The sequence below is a fragment of the Podarcis pityusensis genome (assembly GCF_964106645.2).
Source record: "Podarcis pityusensis genome assembly, chromosome: 5".
Classification (NCBI taxonomy): domain Eukaryota; kingdom Metazoa; phylum Chordata; class Lepidosauria; order Squamata; family Lacertidae; genus Podarcis; species Podarcis pityusensis.
Window position 1 is genome coordinate 92,471,927 of NC_138032.1, and position 22,897 is coordinate 92,494,823.

Here is a 22,897-nt window from a genome sequence, read left to right on the forward strand (position 1 = left end):
AGCTGAACATGCTCCGTTTTGAGTGTTACGCTTCTGCTTTGAGTGCCACACTTGCGTTTTGAGTGTTACACTGAGGTCTGTCTTTGCTATTTTGTGGTTTTGTGGCTGTGTGTGTGTGTGACTGTGTGGAACCCAGTTCAGCTACTGATTTTGTGACTGCAGTACATTTTTGTTTTGTTTTGTTTTTATTATACATTTTTATTAGTTTTTACATACATTTTCCAAACAGAACAGAACATCTCCTCTCATCCTATACAACATTTTGGCTATAAGCCTGAGACTTCCATCAGCCACGTCTAATGATTTTCAAACCTCATGACTGCAGTACATTGTTTATTGCTTTCATTTGACGGATCAATGTTCTCCTTCGATAGTAAAAATCATGTTAAATTGCTGTTTTAGGGGTTGTTTTTAAAAGTCCGGAACGGATGAATCCCTTTTGCATTCCTTTCTATGGGAAAGCACGCCTCGGTTTTGGAACGCTTTGGTTTTGGAACGGATTACGTTTGAGAACCAAGGTGCGGCTGTCAAATACCCCCTCCCCCCTATCACAGCCCACCCCCCAGTTTGCAGCCCACCCTGGGCGACAGCGGGACGACCCCGGCCATCTGCCATTCCTTCTTATCAGCCCTTGGACCTTTAAAAATGGAGATGATTCGGCGGTGGCGGGGCGGGAATCGCAGGGAGCGGGGAGGCGCCTGCCTTTAATCGGCGCGATGCAATAACATGAGCACAAAGCGGGCGAGAGACGGGCAGCGCAGCTGTTCGGGCAGCGCTTCGGGCACCGGCCGGGCAGCGCGGGCGCGGCGGGAGGCGGGCGCGGCGGGCGGGCGGGCGGGCGTCCCGCTGGCAAGAGGCCGCCGGCGCGCCGACTGATCCCGCCCGAGGGGCTCCTGTGTCAACGGCGGCTAAGCAAACACAGATGGGTCTCTCCGCCGCGGCGCGCATTCCGCAGCGAGGCTGGCGGCGCGGCGGGGACTCCAGATGACGCGCTGATCCGGCTCGGGCTCGGGCACAGCCCGGCTGGCCAGGGCAGCGGCAGCAGCAGCGTCGGCGGGCAGAGCGCGAGGCCGGGCGCGGAGAGGCCATGAGGAACCTGCCGCTGGCCGGCGACGAGGAGCGCTGGGGCCGCCTCTGCCTCAAGGAGCTCCGCGGCATCCAGAAGCTCCACAGGAAGCGGAGCAAAGAGCCCGCCAAGCAGCGCCTCAGCGGCGGCGGACGGAGCTCCCGCGCGGCCTCGGCGGGCGCTCCGGACGGGGCCCCCGAAGGCGGCGGCGGCGGCGGCGAGGCGGGCGCTGAGGCGAGGAAAGGCGCCTTCCCCGCGGGGCTGCTGGCGCCTCACCCGCGCCCGTCGAGGAAAGACGTCGAGGGGCCGCTCCGTCTGGGGGGCGGCCAGGCTTTCTCCGACCCCAGCTTGCCGCCCAGCCGGGTTATGGCGTGCCGGCCGCTCGAGAGCCCCTTCCCGCCCGTTTCGCGCGTCCCGACTTACGGCGGCGGCGAGGCGTCCCTGTCTCCCGGGCGGCGGGCGGGCGAGGCGGCGGGAGCGTCCCCGGAGATCCGCGCCATCCAGCAGACCAGGCGGCTGCTGGCCAACGCCCGCGAGAGGACCCGCGTGCACACCATCAGCGCCGCCTTCGAGGCTCTGAGGAAACAGGTAAGCGGCAGGGACCCCCCTCGGGATGCTGCCGCCCGGGCTGAGAAGGAGCCGGCGCTCTGCGTATGCTCAGAGGAACGCTCTCCTCTGTGCGCCTTTCAAGCCGTAGCATTAAAACCAGGGTCCAGGGAGCCCTGAAATTGGAAGGGGGGGGGGCAAAAACGAGAAATCCCATGCCACTAACTAAGATAGAGCGCTTTGGCGTGACAACCCCATAAGGTCCTTGCTTATTTCAGTAGCTCTGGGTCAGGAGGATTTCTTGGGAGGCTGTACACCTTGGGTCAGAGCTCTCTTCCCACCCCTGCAGGGTGGGATCCAAATCCTGACCCCTCTGCTAGGGTCCTGGTAAACTCAGGTTGGACCCTACAGCGCATAGGAGTCAACTCCTAGGGGCTGAGGCCCTTCTGGTCTCCCCAGTAAAATATTTGAGGGGGCCTCCCCCCAAAAAAGTTGCCATTCATATGGTGTCGATGCACCACGTCGCGTGATTATGTGGGGTAGGACTTACTTACTCAACTTAGCACCCCTGTTATTCAACTTAGCACCCCTTATTCAACTTAGCACCCCTGTTACGGCAAATGCCAGGCTGTGCTCAAATCAGTCCTACTTCCATAATTGGTTCTTCTTTAAAAGAGATGTAAGAGTGAAATGCTTGCACTTTTCATCATTGGCTACCCAAAGAAGCAGATTACTTGTTGGTGACCTTTACAACACGCAGCGTCGCCCAAGGGCCATTCAACGCTTTGCTCACGAGATGTTGGTCTTAATTCTTAATCTGATTATTGGGTTGCAGGGAAGGGGCTGTTTTGCTTGGGTAGAAAGCTCCGAAAGAACGTTGGGTTCTCTCCTAGGATGCTTAAACAATGAATGGTATGTGGCTCTCGGCTTGACACCGTGATTTGCGTTGACCTGTAATTGCCTCCCCCCCCCCCCATTCCATGCCAAAAAACTCAACTTGGATGAAGCATTGCTATTATCAAAAGTTCACACGGGTCTCATGCTAGGTGAAAATTATATCTTCCTGTTAATCAAATACACTTTCCTGTCAGTTGGCCAGCTCTGTGCTCATAACATGTTTTCCAAGGTTGGGTGTGTGTGTGTGAGAGGGGGGGGGGGTAAGTTCTGAAATCCAAGTTGTATTTGTTAAAAATCCTGTCTCCCCCTTGGATTTTGTGTGTGTGTGTGTAGGTGTGTGTTTGGATTTGAGTTTGGATTTGATATCCCGCTTTACCACTACCCTAAGGAGTCTCAAAGCATCTAACATTCTCCTTTCCCTTCCTCCCCCACAACAAACACTCTGTGAGGTGAGTGGGGCTGAGAGACTTCAGAGAAGTGTGACTAACCCAAGGTCACCCAGCAGCTGCATGTGGAGGAGCGGGGAAGCGAACCTGGTTCACCAGATTACGAGTCCACCACTCTTAACCACTACACCACACTGGCTCCAACATGGTGCCCCCCAGGATATTATTAGCCTCATCCACTCCAGCCAATATGGCCAATGGTCAGGGATGATGGGAGATCATAGAATCACAGAATTGTAGAGTTGGAAGGGGCTCCAAGGGTCATCTAGTCCAACCCCCTGCAAAGCAGGAATCTCAGCCAAAGTGTCCAAGACAGATGGCCACCTGACCTCTGCTTGAAAACCTCCAAGGAAGGAGAGACCACAACCTTCTTTTGGAGACCGTTTCACCTTGGAACAGGTCTTACTGTCAGAAAGTTCTTCCTGATGTTTCTTCAGAATCTCCTTTATTGTAACTTGAAGCCATCCTACCCTCCAGAGCAGGAGAAAACAAGCTTGTTCCCTCTGCTTGTCTCCCACACAATTTTAGAAAGTATTGTTGCACTTCTTTGGACACCAGCTCCTACCAGCCCTCGCAGACAATGGCCAAGGCTTAATATTAGTATCTGTATTGGTCATTAATTGCATTTTTGCGACTTGTGCCACAAAAGCAGAGCTCGTGTGGACATTAAAAACCTGGTAATTTGGACTATAGCTCCTGTACTGTGCTAGAGTTGATGGGGAAGTTTAGTTCAAAACAGCCACACTCCCCGGGGCTGACGGGAGTTTTATTTATTTATAAAAATATTGATGTACCACCATGTGATAAGAAATATCACAGTGGTGTACAATATAGAAACAGAAAACCAGACAATAGCATAAATAATAAGATAGAAACACAAGTTAAAAGCAAAGAAAAAATAAATGTAAGACTGATCTGCATACACTGAATTTCAGTCAAATTCTCTGTTTATAAGAGCCTCTTGACCCCAGAAAACAGATTTCCATTCCCTCTTGGTTGGGATCCTCAAGTTAAAATGAAGATCCTAAATGAGAAAGAGGCTTTCCCACACTTTGGATAGCATTTGAAGTGGTACTTACTGCCTGGTCAAAGACCACAAATGTCATGTCCAGTCACCACATTAAGTTATTAAAATCCAAACATGACCAAAAGGGATGCTGTGATCCACATTTACTGCTATTCTGCCTTGGTCAGACCCCAGCTGGAGTCATGTGCACAGTTCTGGGCACCACAATCCAAGAAGGATATTCACAAGCTAGAGCATGTGCAAAGATGATCAAGGGTGTGGGAACCAAGCCTTATGAGGAACAGTTGAAGGAGTTGGGTATGTTTAGCTTGATAAAGAGGAGACTGAAAGGAGATGTGAGAGCCATCTTCAAATATCTAAAGGGCTGCCAAATGGAAGATGGAGTAAGCTTGTTCCGTCTTGCTCTGAAGGATAGAACCCAAGCCAATGGATTCAAGTTACAAGAAAGGAGATTTGACTAAACACCAGAAAGAACTTTCTGGCAGCAAGAGCTGTTCAACAGTGCAATGGACTCCCTCGGGAGGTGATGGACTCTCCCTCCTTTGAGGTTTTTAAGCAGAGGTTGGATGGCCACATGTCATGGATGATTTAGTTGAGATTCCTGCAAGGAATGACCCTCAGGGTCCCTTCCAACTCTACAGTTCTCTGATTCTATTTTTCTGCTTCTCAGCAGATAGGTAAAAGCATAACTGCTGAGGATGAGGAACATTTGTATTGACTTTTTCTGTCAATATACTTTAGCTGTTGCCTAACACTGACTGCAAGAATGAGAATTCATGTGCCATTGAAAAGCAGGATCTCTGATGGGACATTGTATTATGCTTGCTAATAATAATAATAATAATAATAATAATAATAATTTATTATTTGTACCCCGCCCATCTGGCTGGGTTTCCCCAGCCACTCTGGGCGGCTTCCAACAAAGTTGAAAGATACACTAAAATGTCACATATTAAAAACTTCCCTGAACAGGGCTGCCTTCAGATGTCTTCTGAATGTCAGGTAGATGTTTATCGCTTTCACATCTGGTGGGAGGGCGTTCCACAGGGAGGGCGCCACTACCGAGAAGGCCCTCTGCCTGGTTCCCTGTAACTTGGCCTCTCGCAGTGAGGGAACCACCAGAAGGCCCTCGGAGCTGGACCTCAGTGTCCGGGCAGAACGATGGGGGTGGAGACGCTCCTATGGGCATCAGTGAACACTCATTGAACAATTGAACACTCAAATGACTTCTCTTGCTATCTCATCACCCGTAGGAGGAAGTGGCTTGATAAATTGCCTTCAGCACTGGGACTTTCGGAGCACCTGATTCTGAAGCATTTTTGAAGCTCTGAAATTATGATCCTGTACCTTGGTGGAGATTTCTGGAATTAAGCTTCATTCAAGGCAAGGATGGGGAACCTGTGGCCTCCTGGTGTCATTGGACTACAGTACCCATCATCTTTGGTCACACAGGCTGGGGTTGATGGGAATTGGATGTCCAATGCCTGGAGAGCTGCAGGTTTCTCACCCTCCATGTAAACCATATTTGAGCTTCCAAAGAAAGACCCAGCCACAAGCCTAAACAAGAAATAAATCCCAAGGCAAAACTGGTATCCTTTGTTCCTATTTAAGACACAATATCACATAGTAAACTTTTCTGAATGAACACTGTCTGAGAGAGTAGCGTGAATCCAGCTCATAAAGGTCACCAAGTTGTCCTGAAGTTTAACCTGCTGGTCTTAGACCCATACTCTTGAAAAAGGTATACCTGCTTCCTGTGAACCTCAAAAAGACTTAAGTTCCTCCTCCCTATCTCTCTCCCTGTCTCCCTCCCTTCTTATTTTAAATTGTCTGAAAGCAGTGAGCCTTTGCGGGGTGGGGGGCAGGGAATTGCTGTTTAGTGGGGTTTTTTTGCAAAGTCTTTTGCAAACTTTGGTCATATGTTATGCTTGGCTCTGTGTGAAGTGTGGATACAAATATATATGTGGATATATATTGGAAGGAAGTGTAAGGAAAGAAGAGCCAAGAACATTATCATTCTGTCTGTAGTCAGTACCTATACTGTGGTGTATAGGCTTTGGCAAAGACAAACTTCAGCAGTGAAGAACAGCAAATTCTTCCAGGGAAAGAACCCCGCTGCAACTGAATGTTGCAAATTTCCCTAGTATATCAGTAGATGAATGCTCATTCAGACAGCAGGCTTGCCTGTTCCCTCTACTTTATCTGCTTTTATCTGCTTGGACATGGTACATGCACAATCATTTTGCTAAGAAGACTGATTGGTTGTCATGAAGATGATTACTGCTTGAATGCTTCTCCCTAAGTCAGTGGTTGAGGGACATGGGTGGCACTGTGGTCTAAACCACAGAGCCTAGGGCTTGCCGGTCAGAAGGTTGGCGGTTCGAATCCCCACGACAGGGTGAGCTCCTGTTGCTTGGTCTCTTCTCCTGCCAATCTAGCAGTTCGAAAGCACATCAAAGTGCAAGTAGATAAATAGGTACCACTCTGGCAGGAAGGTAAACAGTGTTTCCATGCACTGCTCTAGTTCGCCAGAAGCAGCTTAGTCATGCTGGCCGCATGACCCAGAAGCTGTACACCGGCTCCCTCGGCCAATAAAGCGAGATGAGCGCCGCAATCCCAGAGTCATCTGCGACTGGACCTAATGGTCAGGGGTCCCTTTACCTTTTACAGAATGAACATTCTGGAAATAGTTGCAGATGTGCCCCAGCAGTTTGGCAATACCGTAGGCACTAGCTTTTTAGTGCCAGCCACAGCCGACTTCTCTTTATTCAGATTGAAGCATTCTGAAAAGCTGCAAAAACTGCATGGCAAAAACTGACTTAGCAACACTATGCTATGGTGGTTTCAATCTTTACTTGAAAGTTGGTTCCAGAAGATTGACATGGACTGTTGGTCTGGGGACTTTTGCCCACCATCCTAAGTATTAAATTAAAGATGAGGAACCTTTGTGGCCCAGCAGGCCAAATCTTTGTCTTCCTCTGTAGACTAATTCTGACAACTTTGTGTTATCAGCTATCACAATGACATCAGGTGATGATTGGCAGGTGGGTGGACGTGCCCATCTGGCAAAGTTGGCCAGCATGGGTGGGCTAGATAGCAACCAAGCAGGATAGACCCCCCCCACACACACACATCAGTTGATTCTCAGTGCTGGGATGACTGGAAAGCCTACCCCCACAACAAGGAGGTTCTGTGCTTTGTGTGAATGGGAGATGAGGGGCAAGTGAGTGCAGCCCCACACTTGCTCTCACACAACTGTTTTTTTGTGTGACAGGAGAATGACTGAAGGAGGTTAGTTGTGGGAAGGGGCCGATGTTGCCTTTGAAGGCGGCCCCTGTCCAACAAGGAGACATATTGGGGAAGATCTGGCTTGGCTACAGCCCCCATAACATCTAAGTAGAGCCATCATTTAGTTCTATTTTGCAAAGGTTGAAGCACATCTTACTTGTTGTTGTGTAATATGGCAGATGTTCACCTTCAGCCACATCAGAATTAAGGTTTTGTTGCATAAACAGAAAAAGCAGTTAAACAACCTAATATAGTAAGTAGAATGGCTGCTTTATCTCAGTTTAGTAACATTTCAATGTTTTAATCACATCAAGGACTTTATAAACAACCCTGGGTATAAACCTTGCGAAAAACCAAGAACAATGAGCTAAACAGGAATCTTGGCTTGTTACAACAGTAATTAATACCCTACTGACTTAAGTACAGCTTTTGATGTGCTAAATGGTTTGTGGTCTAGCTATTTTCTTGGAAGTATTTACATGTGCATGGATGTTGCTTTGCTGTATTCATAACTGAGCACAAATTACCTGTCCTTTCTACTACTGTTTCTGTAGCTTCAAATCTTGCATATTCTTTCAACAGTTTAATATACCTCTTACCTATTTTGACTCTGCAGAGCCAATTCTGAAGTTGCTAGAAGATTGCCCTCCAAATGTTGTTGAGCAGCAGCTGCCCTGGGACCTTGCTAGCTTGGCCAGTGTTTGGGAATAATGGGAGTTGTGGTCAGACAACATCCTAAGAGCCACAGGTTCCCTGCTCTGCATAAGAGAGGCTCTCCAGAAAGAGCAGAAGAGCAGCATGGGATTTTGATGTTGTGACTGGTTTTTTTTTCTGTGACAACCTGTTGTTGCTGTTGTTGTTTAGTCGTGTCCGACTCTTCGTTACCCCATGGACCAGAGCACGCCAGGCACTTCTGTCTTCCACTGGCTCCCGCAGTTTGGTCAAACTCATGCTGGTAGCTTCGAGAACACTGTCCAACCATCTCGTCCTCTGTCGTCCCCTTCTCCTTGTGCCCTCCATCTTTCCCAACATCAGGGTCTTTTCCAGGGAGTCTTCTCTTCTCATGAGGTGGCCAAAGTCTTGGAGCCTCAGCTTCAGGATCTGTCCTTCCAGTGAGCACTCAGGGCTGATTTCCTTAAGAATGGATAGGTTGGATCTTCTTGCAGTCCATGGGACTCTCAAGAGTCTCCTCCAGCACCATAATTCAAAAGCATCAATTCTTTGGTGATCAGCCTTCTTTATGGTCCAGCTCTCACTTCCATACATCACTACTGGGGAAACCATAGCTTTAACTATACGGACCTTTGTTGGCAAGGTGATTTCTCTGCTTTTTAAGATGCTGTCTAGGTTTGTCATTGCTTTTCTCCCAAGAAGCAGGCGGCTTTTAATTTCGTGGCTGCTGTCACCATCTGCAGTGATCATGGAGCCCAAGAAAGTAAAATCTCTCACTGCCTCCATTTCTTCCCCTTCTATTTGCCAGGAGGTGATGGGACCAGTGGCCATGATCTTACTTACCAATTAAAGCAGATTATGATAAAATTTCCACAAAACTCTAGCCCTGTCTCCTTGTCCACTCCTGTCAAGCTATTTTCTCCATCCCTTGCAGCAGAAGGAATATTCCATACAGTTCGATAAACTGTTCAAGCTGCTAACTGGAAAGGAGATACTAACCAAATTTACGCATCATGGAAAGTCATAAACAAGGGATGGGGACCCTTCTTCAGCCTGGGGAGGTCACATTCCCTTCTGTGCAATCTTCGCAGGACATGGGCCAGCGGTGGACAGAGTCACCAAGCGCACATTTTACTTTTGTCCAATGGGCAAGTGTCCACATCTGCTGACACTCCCCTCTCTATCTTCCATCTAGAGGAGCAAGAGCAGTATCAGAGCTCAAGAGCAGGGGGAGAAGCAGAGCCTGTGAGAGGTGTGGTGTGGGAAGAGTTCCAAGTGCCATATAAAGATAAACTGGGGGGAGGTAGTTTTGGCCCCTGGATTTGAGGTTCTCCATCCCTGCCAAAAACCATGGCTTACTGTGAACATGGCTTACAGTGCGCGACTGCGTGCTGCTGAACTCCTCATGTTTTGCTTGGACTTCAAGCCAGGAGCAACAAACCATAAGTCTAAGCTTACCATCATATGCAAACAAATCTTCATGGTTTGTTTCTCTCCAGATAAACCAAGATTTGTGTTGGAAGCCAAGATTTGTTTTGGAAGACTTCATTTGCAGAACAACAACGTTATTTGTTTTGAGGACATTGCTGCATGCTTCCCCCCCCCACCCCTTTGAGTATTTTCAGCATACCTACTTTGTGGGTTCCTTCAAATTTTTAGATATGGTGAATTTCCTGCACAGATAACATGTCTATGTAGGGGGGGAAATGCAAACCATGTGTTTCAAATCTTCTGTAAGAAACTCATGTAGAGTAAGCTTCAAAGACTTGATTTAATTCATCTCCAAAGGAGGAAATTCGGAGAGCTGAACTAGATGTTACTTATTCAGATATGTAACTCACCCTGAAAAAGCTTCCCCACCCACCCAAAAAACAATCAGTAGCAGACCAGTATGGAACAGAGAAGCTTTGGCAGCAGGGAATGCTTAATTCTTCCCCTGTGGTCACTCTCCCACTTGATATACCATTGTCCAACCTACGTCTTCCCCACAGGGTTCCAGATGTGTGTCTGCCCTCCCATACATTCATCTGGGCCCCTGGAGGGGGAAATTACTTTCAAAGGAAACCTGCAGTAAAAAACCAACACCCACCAGGTAGGAACAGGTTAAGTATCTCTTCACTGCTCTGAATTACTCCCTCCCAGTATAAAGAAAAACTCACAAGAAAAAGTAATAATAATTACTTTTTATGCTAGAGGAGCAGAACCAAGTTATCTGTGACACAGTTGGTCAGTTAGTTAAGTATTTTTTATTTATTTACTTGATGTGGGGGGACAGCTGCTCCCCCCAGTTACGCCCATGTACCAGTTTCCCTCCTCCCTGGTCCTTTTACATTCACTTCTTCCTCCTGTAGCATCTTTCATATTCATTCCCAGTTTATGAATTCATTTGTTGTTAATAAATACTAACCTTGGATCTCACTTTCTAATCTCCTTCAACACCTCCTTTGGTCCTCCTTTCCGGGGGATGCTAGCATCTAAAATGCACATGTGAAGCATTCATTGCAAGAGCTGTCGAACTCTGTGATGTCTTGCACTCTGTGGCAGCTTTGGCAATTGGTACAGTTGTGCCAGTTAACAGTCTTAAGAGTAAGGGCAGCAGGGATGTTATGTTGTGCCACTGTCTGCCTCAGAGTACTAGCCAGTCTGTAAATGCCAGTCAAATCTATGTAAGATGTTTTTGCGACTTAAGTATCGTCTACCTGCATGGTATTTTTAATCTGCAACTGCAAGTACACTAAGTAAGTTATTTGTTCTTTAAACTTTAAAGGAGACTGTGTTGCATGGTTTTTATAGGAGGAGAAAAGAGAACTAATTGAAGGGTCAAAGGACCCAGGGCTGTCTTCCTCTGCAAATGGGAACTAGAGTCTGATTCCCACACTTTCTGCCCCTCTGAACATCTTTCCCCAAGACACCTTTACTCAGCATGCAAGTAGTTGCTTGTGTTGACACTGGACATGGGTTAGGAGTTGGGACAGGCAAGTGAGGAGGCTCTGGGCAGGCTTTGGCACTGAGGCCCACTGTCCACTGTTTGAGAAACACAAATGTACCCAGCAATCCTCCAAGTGGCAGTTAATCTGTGATAGTCACTCTTGTTAAGGGTGCAGTTGTGTACGTTCAAGATTTTGCCTTTTATGTACAGAGCAAAGGTGGTCATTTGTATCAGTCCATCATTATAGGCCAATGGAGACTTGGAATTCCTTCAGAACAAGCTGGTGGGAATACAAGACCAAGCTCAGGACAGTTATGAGGGTCAGGCAGGCAAGCCTTGATGAACTCTGAAGAGGCACGAAGAAGCCTGGAGAGGAAGAGTCAGAAGCAGCAGAGGCTGGCAGCTCATGAAGACTGAGTAGCCAACCTGAAAGCTGTGAATGCTTGCGGGAGAGGACTCCAGTAACAGTCTTTGGTAGAGCTGAGGCCACAGTGACAGTGGAGTTGAGGAAACAAGTCACAGTCTAGACTTCTGGTGAAGAAAGACCCCAGAAACCCTGAACAATGGGAAGACTCCAAGGGACTCCACCTGAACACACCTGTGAGCTAGCTATGGTGGCGTTAGGAAATGAAATGGGCTATGGTCAGGGAAAGGAACTAGGGTAGCCACTTAGACACCTTCAAGCAGCAGTAACACCATCAACGTTTATGTGACATCTACTTAAGAAACCTAAAGCATCATCTTGTATAACCCAGCTATTATGCAACTTAGCTGCAAATGATCATATTATTGTGTTTACTCCCAGGTTAATATGCATAGAGACAGACAACAGGTCTGGGGAGAGCTGAAAGTTGTCTGAGAGATTTTGCTTTTCACTTTATTTATTTTGCCCCGTTGCCTCCCTCGGTCAGTTATGCAGACTTCTGAAATAAGTGCTTGAAAACTGCTGCTACTGTTGTTTTTGTTCACACAGTGGCATCAACACATTTAGGTTGATCTCGTGGCTTCACCATGGTAGCTTCTGTAGCAGTTGGCAGATGTCTGCAGCTGCAAGCCTGGAATGATGTAGGTCAATCAATGGTTTGTATAGCAGTCCCATCTGAGGTTTATGCATGGGCAATAGCTTGAGTTCCATACATTCAGTAGAATATGCAACATCTGACTATTTATTTATACATGTAATGTTTGTCCTATATAACGAGTGGTAGTTGTTCTCCAGGAAAATAGCAAGAACAGGATTGTTACCCCTTTGCAAATAAAAGGAGCAAGAAATTTGATGATGATGATGATGATGATGATTTATTTATTTATTTATTTATTTACCAGCAGCTGCATGTTGTATAACACAGAGGCTCGACATCTGAGGTTTTATCATTGCTATCTATGGTAATGTTACAGTTTCACACCTGCAGTTGCCCGTCGATATTTCGCAAGATGAAACAGGAGCAAACAGGTGTACCTGGTAGCCTTTCAAGTGTTGAGTTTTGATGATCCGCCCTAATTTGCTCTTCTTGGTCTTTCTAGGTTCCCTGCTATTCCTATGGACAGAAGCTATCCAAACTGGCCATCCTGAGGATAGCATGTAACTACATACTCTCCTTGGCTAGACTAGCCAACCTAGATTACAGTGCCGACCACAGTAACATGAGCTTCTCGGAATGTGTGGAGCAGTGCACTAGGACCTTGCAAGCGGAAGGGAGGTCTAAAAAAAGGAAGGTATGTTTCGGGAGGATAAAATGACAGCCAGTTATAAATGGATGCGTAACCTCTTTAGTCTTACCAACATTTGCTGGTTCTTTTTGCTGTTGGTTGTTTACGCTTATGACTTTCTCCAGTCTTCTGCATCCTTTCACCTTTTTATTTACGTTCTAATGGAAGTTTATTTACATGCTTCACTTGCATTCCTTTCTGTGTTTGAATACAAGAGTAATATTGATGAAGCTATGCTGCTGTCTTCCCTGAAAACAGCCATCTCTAGGACACTATTTGCAAACCATAAAAACACAGTTATTCAGCTATGTTTTTCAGTGTTGTTTAATGTAATCTCTGAGGAGGGGAGCAAAAGGCAACAAGACAAGGTAATTAATCTCTCTCTGAACCAACCCTCACCGCCAGTGGTGGAACTGCAGTTTTTAACACCACCCCATTCCCCTTACTGAGACTTGAACACCTGATTGGCTTGAGAGTATCGCAACGTTGCGTATTTGCCAGGGCTTCAAACCGCACACAAACCCCCCCCCCCCCAGGTTGGGCTGCTGTTCTCACTTCCCTGGCACCTGAGAAAGTTGGAGGCAGTGAGAAAGAATTGTGGGTTCTGCCTCTTGAGGATTAAGGAGGCCCCACTGTGGCCTTGCCTTCCTATCTTCAGAATGACTAGTTTGGGTAACTTCTTTCTGTTGGAATAGCAGCAAACAGAGGGCAATTAGTGTAATTTAGGCTGTGAGATAATGAATACTCAGGGGTTGAAAGGGAAAGCTAAAGTTTTATGGTGAGTGAAGCAGCACTACTTGTAGGGCAGTAATAAAGGAACAAATTCTTTTAAACATGGACTGAGTGCTCTGGTGTTTCCACTTAGAAATATCAACACCTTCACCCCCATGAACAGAGAGTGTGCTCCTATGCAGGAGGCCATGGGAATGACTTCCAAAACAAGGATGCTCCCAAGGGTCATCAAAATGTTGTCCTTCTGTGTTTTCCAGCTTTTATCAGACTACAGAAAATCCATTTAATGTGCCCCCCCAAAAAAATCAGAAGTGGCACCAGCCTGTCTAGTATGGACATCCAAAGCAGAATCTAGGCTTGTCAGAACTGCTTCTTTACCCTCTGAGTACTGACATGTTAGGTTGGCCCCTGAATTAGCAGGTTGCAATCTTGAATTAGCATTTCCCCCTTCTGACAAGAAGGCTTACCCACTGGCTCTCCCCACGCTTTTGTCTATCATCCTGGAGCTACCTTATGCTTGCCTTTTTGTGCACCCATATGATTTATATGGGGACGTGGGTGGCGCTGTGGTCTAAACCACAGAGCCTAGGGCTTGCCGATCAGAAGGTTGGTGGTTCGAATCCCCGCGACGGGGTGAGCTCATGTTGCTCGGTCCCAGCTCCTGCCAACCTAGCAGTTCGAAAGCACGCCAAAGTGCAAGTAGATAAATAGGTACCACTCTGGTGGGAAGGTAAACGGCATTTCTGTGTGCTGCTCTGTTTTCACCAGAAGCGGCTTAGTCATGCTGGCCACATGACCCGGAAGCTGTCTGTGGACAAACGCTGGCTCCCTCGGCCAGTAAAGGGAGATGAGCATCGCAACCCCAGAGTCGTCCACTACTGGATCTAATGGTTGGGGTCCCTTTACCTTTACCGATGATTTATGGGACTCTCACAGGGATCTAAAAACACACAATGCGTGAACTGGTTTGCCCAGACATATGGCACAGTTCTGTAATAGCATGCTGGGAAGTATCAAGCAGTCATCTGGAGGCTTTTAGAAATATTGATATCCCGCCTTTTATACCAGGAGCTTAAGGCTGCATCCTTATTCCATTTTCATTCTCGTAACAACACCCTGAGACACATAATGCTGACAGGAATGACTGGCCCAGAATTACCCAGTGAGTTTCACTGGTGAAAGGGGATTTGAATGGAGATCTCTCCTCTCCTAGCCTGACACTAGGCTAACTACTACACAACTTTGCCATGTGAACAGACACTTAAAAGAGAGGTGCAAATGCCAGTATTAAAGATAAACAAGAAACCTATCACGCACTGCATTCCTTTAGGTTAACTTAAAACCCTTAGTCAATTAGTTGAAATCTTCATCAAACTATGCTAAGGAGGAAACCAAGTCTTCCATCAGTTTTCCGCCCAGAAAGTGACATGGATAAATTAGAGGAGAGATTGATGTCTTTGCTCAGGGTTTTATGACAAAAAGAGATCTGTAAACTACGAGTGAACTTCCTATCTGCATTTCAGACTCGGTTGCATGCAGGGTAATAAATCAGCTGGGTTTTAATGGACAAATGGATAGCTAAGCTTGAGGGATACTTCTTGACTCTTAAGAGTTACCTACTCCGCAGAGCAATGCGATTTCTGTTTATCCTAGCAATCATTTCATTAAAATGTAGTTTATAAATAGACACAGCAATACGACCCCATTCTTCTCCATCAGAGACTTATTGGTAGATCAGCATGGCTAAATCAGAGGATTGTGGAGGGAATGTAAATTAGGATCAGGGCCAGAAACTTTGTTCTGTATATTTGCAGCCGCAGTCAAGCACATGGATCACTGGCGGTTCACCTCTGTGACATCACAAAGTTGCCTCCCCTGGAGCAATTTGTTAGCTTTGAAAAATTGGCAAAAGAAAAAAAAAGAAGAAAAGAAAAAGGCTTTCAGGGGTGCCCAAACTTTTTTCAAAGAGGGCCAGATTTAATGAAGTGAACATGCGTAAGGGCCGACCAAAGTTGAGCTTTTTTAAGGATTTTACCCCAGGACATACACTGCCACAGGGGCCGGATAAAATCGACAGGCAGGCCAGATTAGGCCCTCGGAACGGACTTTGGACATGCCTGGCTGAATTGAATAAATGTACATATGGGGTAAGCCAATAGCAGAATCAGCATTGATTTGCAGGCAGGTGCAACAGCCTTTTTTCACAGCGAGGTTAGGTCAAAAAATGAATTTACCCCATAAATTTAGGGGAAGGGGCTTGGATCAGGAGAGCAAGCTGGGTACTTCTCTCCCTGATGGGACAAGTTCGATAGGTGAATTTTAAACTACATGGATGAAACTTGATGTCAGGTTTAAAATTAAACCGTGCAGGTTGAAGCACTCTGTGGCAGGAGCATAGGGAGGGGTGTGTGGCCCGCCCCGCCCCGGGTGTCATCCCTGAAGGGGTGACAAAATGGCACGCCGCGGGGGGGCAGCATCTACCACGGGGCCTAGCCTGCAGCGCGCCCAGGCCACGCGTCTCTCCTGGGAGTGACGCGGTGGCTCGGGGCCCCGTGCTGCCAGAAACGGCAGCGTGGGGCTTGCGTCCGCCAGGCAGACTCCGTGCACGGATTGCCATGGTGCCCCCATAGGCGGATCACCCTGCCCCCAGTACTCCGGGTGCCAGAATAGCTAGCTACCTGCACTGTGGATGGCATTTTCAAACCCTAACTTCAAAGTGCAAGGTGTAGCTCTCTGCAGAAGCTTGGACCAGGCTTTGCGGATGCCACCAATCAGTAGTGCTTGCAAATCCCTTTTGTTACCCAGCTGCATCTTTGTATGGACCATTAGATACAATGCATTTTTCAAAAATAAAGGGTGGCCTGGGAAGGGCTGTAGCTCAGTGGCAGAGTGCATGCTTTGCTTGCAGAAGGTTTAACCCCCAGCAGCCACAGGCTGCGTGGCAAAGATTCCCATCGGAGACACTAAAGAGCCTTGGCCAGTCCATGTTGACTGTTATGTACTGAAGTTCTCACCCTGGGCCAGCAGGAGGATACTGTAGATAGTTTTCACTCAGGTCCACATATGCAAATACGGGATTGAAAGTGACGTTCAGTGATTGGATAGTTACAGAAAATGGTTACTGTTGCATTGTAGTGGAGCTCTATATAAGCAGGCTGGCTGAACCCTTCAGTTCAGTTCTGTTCTGGCCTGTGAATAAACAAGAGCTGTTTGAAGAATCGCTGTGTCGTCTGATATGTTCACCCACAACTTAACACTGACAATGCTGAGTTAGACGGACCAATGGGCTGTCTCCATATAAGGCAGCTTCCTATGTTCCTGTCTCTAAATATATAATTTAAAAGGAGCTTCATATTTTATATATGTAATCGGTGTCCATTGTCCATGTTAGATGTAAAGCCCTGTTAAAGAGGTGTGATATATATATCCATTTTATCTTTGATTGTACAACAGCATTTCTGTACTGGCTGAGAGACTTAGTCCTACAGTTTGATTATTTAAACAAACCCTCTCTTTTCCACCTGGAAACTAACATGCTTTCTGTGTGGTGTGTTTTTAGCCTGCTGTTCACTAAGTAGCCATAGGAAATTATTTGATTGTGAATTGAAAGATTCAGTGAGCCAATATAATCAGTCTCCCGCAAGCCCACCTGACTGCAGAATGCAACACTACAGTCTGCTTCCTCTTTCTCCCTCCCTGTGTCACTTTCAGACTTGTTCCATTTTTCCACTGCGGGGCAAGCTTTTCACACTCCCCAGATGTAGCTGGTTAGAGCTTGTTCTGGCAGGCAGAGGCTCCAGATGTTACATTTACCGGCTTGCGTATAACCTTTGTGTTCGATCATCTATATGATGTTCCCAGCATGGAAATACTGTTTCCCATCCCCATTCCATTTTGCTATTACAGCAGGAAATCGTGGATAAATGTTGTGCTCCATCTCACTTCTTCCAGTGCTAAAATGCTAAGCTCTATGGGTGAGTTCAGTATGGGTGAATGTTTAATTGAGTGCTGGAGGTAGTTTGGGAATTAAAAAATAAGGAGTTTAATAAGCTACTAAAAAAGATATATTTTTTTATGCTTCTCTCTCTTAGAGGGCCATCATTCAGTCAGCTTTGAAAAGCTTGCTGCCCCCCCCTCCATAGGAGAAAATTGAACATAAGAACTATGCAGGATTAGACCAAAGGCCATCAATTCCAGCATCCTATTCTTACCAGTGTTCGAAACTCCCATTGCTCTAGGCGCATTTTGCAACAGGGAATTTCATTAGCGCGAGCAGTTTCTGAGCTCTGGGTGCCATACTGTGCCTAAGATTTCAGATTAAAATTGCAGAGTAGAAGGAAAGGAGGACCTTTTTCCTGCCTCCCCACTTCCATCTACTGAAGACCGGAGAAGAGACCCTCTTAAGAATATTAGGTGGGTGAGCAGGGGAAGGACTACACCATGTGAAAAATGTATGCAATATTTTAGCTGCAGTTCATTTTCAGCTTTGTATTCTTGCTATAAAAAAGTGTGCCTAGGCATTCAGTTGTTGAGCCCCCAACCTAGGTTTTAAGGTGCCATTTAGCTCCTATCTTTCCTATCTCAGTTTCTAACACTGATTCTTATAGCGGCCAACCAGAAGCCCACAAACAGGAACTGTCTCCACTTGTGATTCCTAGCAACACTTCTTCAGAGGCACAATGCCTCCAGCTGTAGAGGTAGAACATAGAAACACTAGCCAAGACAGAGCCTATGTTTCTGATTTAAATCAGAGGCCCATTTCACTCTTATGCTCAGAAAAAAAGTTTACTTCCGATGATATAAAAACAACCATTGTCTGCTCCTAGAAAAAGTTGCTGGTTTTGGTGGCTCATCTATCAGGACAGGACACAAATCCTGGTCAGTTAACTGTGTCCTCTGAGTGCAGGGAAATTCATGGGGGTAACCGAAAATTTCCAATCGTCATTCCTGCCACCAGATTATCTACTTACTCTTGGGGGAGGCCGATGCGTAGGAGGCAAGGTAAATTGTGCAGAGATGCAGCTTTTGAGGATTATGGGAGACTTCCACTATTTCATTTGCTTTATCTCTCACAGCACACACAAGAACTTCTTTTACAGCAGTTGTTGCAGGAATGACGGCTGAGAAGAAGCAGATCATTGATAAAGCAGACTAAGTAAAATGTGGCTCTTTCCTGGTAACGTAGGACTAAGTCAGCCCCTTGGTGGTACATCGGCTCAGTATAATCTATGAATGGCACCAGCTCTCCAGGTTGTTCCCAGGCATGTGTCCTTCCCAGGCTTATCTGAAGACACTGGGGATTATACTTGGGACCTTGTAGATGAAAAATATCTGCTCTGCCACTGAGCTTTGGCCTCGCTTCCTTGCCTACTGCATAGTTCCCGTGAGCATTCAGAGCATAGCAAAAAAGTTACTGGAATTATTGACCTCACACTTTTCATCCTCTTTGAACCCTCAGGGGAGCTTGCAGTACAAAACAATGTAAAATAGCTATCAGACTGTTATAACAAGTTAATAAGCAACTGGTCACCAGCAGTAATAAATGCTAAGAACAACCAGCCAGATCAACAAACCTGAGCAGTCAGAATTTGCAAGCATTTCCATAAAATGCACACCTAAAGTGCTTTTGTCTGCAGCTCAATAAAAGCACACAGTGAGGTGGTGTGCTGAATTCCCTGCAGCAGTTTTACAGTTTGGGGGGCCACAGACAAGAAGGTGCTCTCCTGTGCTTTGAAGGTAAGGAACAGCACCTTGAATTGAGCCTGGGAACAAGGTGGGAGCCAGTGCAACTAATGTAATATCCGTGTGATCTGCGTTCAAACAAATAGGCTCCTGTCAGCAGTCAGCTGCTGCATTTGTAGTCTGAACGCGCAGCTGCTGTGCTTCAATGGATATCTTTAGCTCTTAAAATTCTGACCACAAAGCTGACCCTGCTGTTTGTAGGACTGAGGTAAAGGATATTGTTCCCCTAGGCCAGCTGGAATATTCCTGGAGGCCACACTGCTTTGATGGCCAACTCTGCCTGAGATAGTTGCATAGTTTCATGCAGGGTGAGGCAAATTCCCTTAGGACTCCTGCAGGAAACACCAGCGTTTCTCACAGCAAATATATAAAGGGTGAATGTAATAAATGCATGCCCATACGTCTTTAAGCAAGCATGTAGAGAGGTCTGGGAATCTCAATTAGACCAAGGTTTCAAGGGGTGGGTGTGTGGGTGTATAATTTTATGTATTTGCTGTAGGAAAACTGGTGTAACATGGTTGTTTCCTTGAGTTACCGTAATGTGCAGAACTGCTTAGATATTTGTCCATGAGAAGACGCCAGATTCATTTCTCGAGGTACTCATAGCATAATGGTTAATCGTTCCCTGATTCTCAGATGTTTGCCCTAGATATTTGCCAGGGGCGCTTTGTATGCATGATATCTAATTCTGCCCCGATGCCTTCCTTCAGACCCTTAATTGGCAATACAGTGCTACCTCAGGTTAAGTACTTAATTCGTTCTGGAGGTCCGTTCTTAACCTGAAGCACCACTTTAGCTAATGGGGCCTCCCGCTGCTGCCGCGCTGCCGGAGCACAATTTCTGTTCTCATCCTGAAGCAAAGTTCTTAACCCGAGGTACTATTTCTGGGTTGGCGGAGTCTGTAACCTGAAGCGTATGTAACTCGAGGTACCACTGTACAAAGATTTGCCATATATCAACTCTGTGTGTACAACAAACAAACAGGACACAGGACACAAAGGCTACTAGAATAGAAACAAAATAAAAAAATTCCTTCCAGGAGCACCTTAGAGACCAACTAAGTTTGTTATTGGTATGAGCTTTTGTGTGCATGCACACTTCTTCATGTACATGCACATGAAAGCTCATACAACAACGCGGGTGGCGGATGGGACACGGGTGGCACTGTGGGTTAAACCACAGAGCCTAGGACTCGCTGATCAGAAGGTCAGCGGTTCGAATCCCCGCGACCGGGTGAGCTTCTGTCGCTTGATCCCTGCTCCTGCCAACTAGCAGTACGAAAGCACGTCAAAGTGCAAGTAGATAAATAGGTACTGCTCCAGCGGGAAGGTAAACGGCGTTTCCGTGCGCTGCTTTGGTTCGCCAGAAGTGGCTTAGTCATGCTGGCCACATGACCCGGAAGCTGTACGCCGGCTCCCTTGCCCAATAAAGCGAGATGAGCGCCACAACCCCAGAGTCGGCCACGACTGGACCTAATGGTCAGGGGTCCCTTTCCCCTTTACCTTTAAGGTGCTACTGGAAGGATTTTTTTTATTTTGTTTCGACTATGGCAGACCAACACAGCTACCTACCTGTAACTGCTACTAGAATAGGTTCATTTTGACATTATATGGTTTGTGTCACCTTTTTGAAAACCCAACAACATCCTGAGAATTGCGTTCAAATTTCTTTGTGAAATGGAGCAATAAAGGAGCAGAATGTGATCCTCGGAAAGTATCTCATGTGCATCACAATCAGAGAGAAGCTAGATGTTTCTTGGCTGCCCTTTCCCTTCTCTGTAGCACCCAGCCACTCTGACTCCAGTGCTGGAAAGGCAATATTGCTTGCTGCTTTAGTTTTCTGAATGTGACAGTGACTAGCCGTTGGGGGAGGTTGTTGACCTGCCACTGGTTAACTTTCAAGTCTGTGTGTGTTGTGTGTGTTGTGTGTACCCACATATGTGCTCCTTTTTTTGTTCTTCTTAGTTGTTCTGTGCGCGAGCAACACTGTTGAGTAGATGGAAGCTGAGCTGGAGCAGGAAGGGTTTTCCTTCCCCCTCCTTCTCCCCCCCCCCCCCGCCTCTCTTGCTCTCCTGGCAGTCCCAGACTCCAGATGTTCAGAATGCTAGTTGGGAAGTCCTGCTGGCGCCACTCAGGGCAGAGGGCAGAGGAAAGGCACGCGAGCTGGAACCCAAAGCACTCAGTCACTGCAGGATTTGGCACATTCCCCAGCTTTCTGCTGGCACATTCCCCAGCACTCTCCTAGCCATCTGTTCCAAAAAAACACTTTCAGAACCTCATCATCACTCACGATACAACATTGAGAGCAGCTGTTAGGGAGGCAGGAGGGGGAAGGAACCCTGCAAAAGGTCTCTTTGTGAGAGAGGAAACGGGCTTATAAATAACAGAATAGTTGCTGCTCAATAAAAGCTTTCGGCTAAAATTTGTTTCTGTTTATAATTACATGTGTGTGTGTGTGTGTGTGTGTGTGTGTGTGTGTACATGCAGAGAATTAAAAATAAAAGGATTATAATGTAAAATGTTGTACAATATTGGTGTACCAATACTTTGTTGCTGCTCGTTAGTGGTCAGATTGAAAGAAAATCAAGCACAAAGAACAAAACAAGTTTTTCACTCGAGGTTTCCTTGACAGCCTTTTTTGAAGGGTGCAAGCTTTTACTTTTAGAATGCAAAAGGAGGACATGAGACAAATGTTTTATGACAATAAGATTGCCTATAATCTAAGTTAGAAGGTGATGAATAAATCAATGGTGATAATAACCAATTTGGTTGCAGTTGGTTGAACTACCCGCCCCCCCAAACACAACCCCCCCCTTCCTGCATTGTTGCAATGGTCATGCATCCTGATCATAGTTACTTAGAACTAAGCCCTACTGAGCTTAATGTAGCCTATTCCCAAATAACTGTGTGTAATATTGCAGTTTTAAGTGCCAAGGAGAGTTTAGGAGATTTCAGGACTTAAACTTCTGGGTCCATGAGCAATTTTTCTTAAACAACTACTATGTAGTTTACTCTGTAAGGTTTGGAATTGCAGATTGCTTGTGCAAATTGGAGGGACGTGGGTGGCGCTGTGGTCGAAACCACTAAGCCTCTTGGGCTTGCCGATCAGAAGGTTGGCGGGTTGAATCCCTGCGACGGGGTGAGCTCCCATTGCTCTGTCACAGCTACTGCCAACCTAGCAGTTCGAAAGCACACTCCGGCAGGAAGGTAAACAGCATTTCCGTGCGCTGCTCTGGTCTCGGTGTTCCGTTGCGCCAGAAGCGTCTTAGTCATGCTGGTCACATGACCCGGAAAAACTGTCTGCGGACAAGCGCCGGCTCCCTTGGCCTGTAAAGCGAGATGAGCACCACAACCACAGTCGTCTGCGACTGGACTTAACTGTCAGGGGTCCTTTACCTTTAACCTTGTGCAAATTGGTCAAGCAGCTCTTTTTGCATATGTACATGACAGTTACAAGAGCCACACAATTCTTGTGTAGCACCAGTTATATAAAAGTAGCACCCAATGAAGTAATTTAATATTCTTGAAATAAGGGTACAACCATGGTATAGATGTTGGGACACAGGTGGTGCTGTGGATTAAACCACAGAGCCTAGGACTTGCCGATCAGAAGGTTGGCGGTTCGAATCCCTGTGACGGGGTGAGCTCCCATTGTTCGGTCCCTGCTCCTGCCAACCTAGCAGTTCGAAAGCACATCAAAGTGCAAGTAGATAAATAGGTACCACTCTGGCGGGAAGGTAAACGGCGTTTCCATGCGCTGCTCTATTTGGCCAGAAGCGGCTTAGTCATGCTGGCCACATGACCCAGAAGCTGTACGCCGGCTCCCTCGGCCAATAAAGCGAG

The 22,897-nt window shown here is 46.7% G+C and overlaps 1 protein-coding gene across 1 annotated transcript in view; it reads left to right on the plus strand.

The window, feature by feature from the left end:
• The first annotated feature begins 1,072 nt into the window (after window positions 1–1,072).
• ATOH8 (atonal bHLH transcription factor 8) overlaps window positions 1,073–22,897 on the plus strand; it is a 28,304-nt gene continuing 6,479 nt past the window's right edge. The window contains exons 1-2 of the mRNA XM_081005742.1: window positions 1,073–1,654; window positions 12,396–12,587. Coding sequence (XP_080861868.1) covers window positions 1,088–1,654; window positions 12,396–12,587 — 759 coding nt within the window. The 5' untranslated portion in view covers window positions 1,073–1,087. The remainder of the gene's footprint in view (window positions 1,655–12,395; window positions 12,588–22,897) is intronic.